This window comes from Protobothrops mucrosquamatus, unplaced genomic scaffold (genome assembly GCF_001527695.2).
Source record: "Protobothrops mucrosquamatus isolate PMUCROS unplaced genomic scaffold, P.Mucros_1.0 scaffold_198, whole genome shotgun sequence".
In the NCBI taxonomy this organism is placed as follows: Eukaryota; Metazoa; Chordata; class Lepidosauria; order Squamata; family Viperidae; genus Protobothrops; species Protobothrops mucrosquamatus.
The window spans coordinates 568230-571841 of record NW_015386274.1 but is presented as its reverse complement, the minus strand read 5'-3'; the positions used below and the strand labels follow the sequence as shown (position 1 = coordinate 571841).

The 3612-nt window shown below is 36.7% G+C and overlaps 1 protein-coding gene across 1 annotated transcript in view; it reads left to right on the top strand.

Annotated features, from left to right (window-relative positions):
- Positions 1-3612, top strand: part of LOC107295844 (sex comb on midleg-like protein 2) — a 37302-nt gene that overhangs the window by 8959 nt on the left and 24731 nt on the right. The window contains exon 3 of the mRNA XM_015825182.1: positions 1667-1849. Within this exon, the coding sequence (XP_015680668.1) occupies positions 1667-1849 (183 nt within the window). The remainder of the gene's footprint in view (positions 1-1666; positions 1850-3612) is intronic.

Below are 3612 nucleotides of genomic sequence, written 5' to 3'. Positions count from 1 at the left end.
AGTGGAGACCTGAGGACCGGAGCACCCACAAGCTTGTAAATAGCGTGTGCGTGCTCCCCTAACCTGATATGGTCCTCTGCTCCCGCCATATCTGCCTCTCCCACTGACCGTACTAATTCCTCCCTCCTCCTTCAATCCCCCACCCTCTCCCCCCACCCTTTCTCCCTCGCAACCCCCAGACATGGCTGGTCCTGACCTATTTATATTTAAATTGACCTACATTTGTCATATTTTTCAAAATAGTAAACAGAAAAAATATTTAAAAGCAAAAGCACCTCCATTCCTTTTGCTTTATAGGAAAATATTTGATTTAAAACTGTGAATGTGTTTTGTTTCCTACAGTAAGCTTATGTCTTAGCTGAATGCTGTTTTATAAAAGTCAGAATTCTACATAGGTCTGCCCTAATAACTATGGTGTCAATATTTCTCTAGTTCTAAATTAGAATTGCTCCTTGTCATTTTGTTTCTAGCAAAAGCAGTCTTCAGGATACACATTTGGATGCCTGTTTATAATTCTGGGATTTAAAAAAAGGTTGCCTTACTTTATTACATTATACTGAGACCAGATGAGACAGTTTTCTGTGGTTAATTAAGCTGTCACACCCTATATCTAGCATTATTAAATTGAATCTTCTGGAAGACACTTAATCTTCATATAGATCTTCGACATGTGTTTTGACATGTGTTTTTACACATAAAGATAGGCTTTTTATATCATAGCAAAATTTAAGAGCTATGAATAATGCTTGCTTGTAGGATAAGGTTATGGAATATTTATTTGGCTGTGCACTGCTTTGGTTCAAAGATTAAAAAGAGCTTTGGAGCATAATGCAGGCACAAACATACCAGCTGCCTACAACTTATATAAAACATGTTTTCCCCTCCAGGACTGATGACAGCTACAGTATAGCCGGCAGTCTTAGAAAAAGCCCTTAAAGGAGTTATATACAGATCCCACATTGTGCCCCTCTGCATTTCAAAGCATTTTTTTTGTTTTTGAACATGAAGCATTGCACAACCCTAATATTTTTGCCATAATGGAATACGACAGAGCTAGAAATTTTAATTTTCCATATTGAATTACAATACTTTCTTCACTTACTGTGATATTTTAGTGGGGTGTATTTTGCATATTGTCTATTCCTTCGTGGGGTGTTTATATATATATATATATTCAAATTAATGTTTAATATCATGACAGTAGAATAAGAGTTCTCAGTCTTGGTCATTGTGGTTTTCCCAGCTGGGAATCAATTGCCCATCCATTCCCAAATATAAAACAAATAGTTTCAGATTTGCAATACTGGCCATAGGGCAGTAGAAATGGGCTGGTGCTTCTAATCACTCCCAATAGCCCAGAGGAACATATATTTTCAGAGAGATAGAGAGGAACCCTATGAACTCCTTGCATTTGAGTAGTATTACATTATTGAAAATTAATAGCTTTTAAAAATGTACTTTTCAAACTTGGCAAAACAAATGCACATTGATTAGCATAGAGATACGGCAAATGGTCCAAAACCTCCTGATAGAGAAAAAGTATAAAAACTGCTGCCTTCTTTTTATTCCTAGGATTCATTAAAAGGGAGATAGCTTCTGTTAGACACGGGTGATATTTCATTGTATGTAATAATACTGGTATTTTTTAAAATCTTTTTACTGACAGCTTCTTTTGATGGGGAGAAACATACCATCAATCTTCCTTCTGTGAATAGTGCATCTTTTGTTCTGCGCTTCTTGGAGAAACTCTGCCACAGCCTACAGTGTGATAATCTTTTCAGTAGCCAGCCCTTTAGTCCTTACATGAAAAATGCACATAGTCCCATTGAACATGATAGAAACAAGTCAGGTAATGTTCTGATTTCTTTAGTTCTCCTCCTTGTCGTAGCTCTTGTGTATTTTAGCATTGATGGTTTATGTTTAGAAAAAAAAAATTACAATAGTTGAATAATCCTTTTGAATCATAGTGCATAGTGATTTAGTAAGAATTTAAAAAAATATGTAGTTTTACTTTTTCCACAGATGTGTGTAATTATAAGTTCTAAAGTTTTAAACTATACGTTGACTTACAGGACATGCTTATGTAATTTTTTGGCAACAATTCAGAAACTTTTTTCAGGGACCTCTATTTCCCAGTGTATTCTGCAGACATGGCGTTTAGTAGACTGATGTCCAAATACCAAGGAGGATTGACCCTACTTAGCTTCTGAGCCCCAAAAAAGGTCAGCCATTTTTGCCATTCACTGCAGAATTAAAAGTAAGGTATACTGAAAACCACTGTATTAGGACTACAAAGCAATCCATATTCAAAGAGGAAAGTGGGGTTCAGAATATGCATGTTATAGCTACTAGCACATTCTTAAATCAAATATGCTTTCCTTGGAAAAATGCAGTTTCCTTAAAAAGTTGCTGATAGTTGTAGTGTGAGTTACCATATACATACAGAAATACTTTTTCTACATTGGATAGCATTATTATGGATATGCAACTGCTATGGTAAGAAAATAGTATGATAAATTCTTTAATTTACTGTTGCCTGTTGAAATTTGTAAATCTGAAATATCTTTATGTGTTTAAGTGCTCAGCTTACTCAGTCCTGATTTCACATTGCTTGCTTGCTAATAGTCAGTCATGACAGGTGCAGTGCTGGGTTTTAGCCTTACTATATATGCCATGACCAAACAGCCACTACCATTATTGCCATCAACCAAGGATTTAGTTTATTTCAATGGATATAATCAAAATTAGGATAGTCAAAGACTTACCACCTGCTTTATAGAAAGATCTAGTAGCTTGGAAACTGACTTGTGTTGTCCTAGGGAAAGAGTCTTATCTCATTTCTTTTAAAAATCAATGGTGAATTAAAAAAACTAGAACTTTCATTATCCAACATGAAGTGGAAAAAACCCCTAAAGGTGGTTTTAGCATGGAATAATATTTGCATGGAATTTAGTGAAGAAATTAGTGCATCTATTTCCAACTTTTATACTTTACAAATTTGGTTATTAGGGTCCATAATCTTTTTATTCTTCACCAAAATGGAACAAAACATATAGGAAAGATAAACTATAGTGCAGAGGATTTCAGCTTTAAAAGCAACTGGGACCTTGCTGATTGGATCTATTGGATTTAAACTTTAACTGTGAGTGGGGAGGAGATTCAGCTTTAAAAGCAGTGGCCCGCACGCCTAACGGCGTGCGAATTATATAACCAAAAATCAAACAGCAACAGTACATTCAGGGCAAGTGCGTCTGTGATTCCTTATATCTAAGAATGTCAGGCATAGTTCAGTGCAACACTTCTTTTGCAGCTGTCTTTCGCAGTACCCTTTTCAATCATGGAAACTGTCCTATCTGTAAACAAATCACTAGTCTACAAGGACAGATTACTTATCTAGGGTCTGTAATCTCTGTTCTTCAGGCAGAAATTAGGTGTCCAGTTCAGCCCCTCTACTCCACTGAGCCTCCAAGCTATCAGCCCCCTCTACCACAAAGATCCTGCAGGAGAAGGGCAGTGTGGAGAACCGTGGGATCTGGCAGGGTGAGAGCTGTGAACCATAAACACAAAGCTTTTGCTGTGTCCCTGCACAACAGATACAGTGCCCTTGCTGAC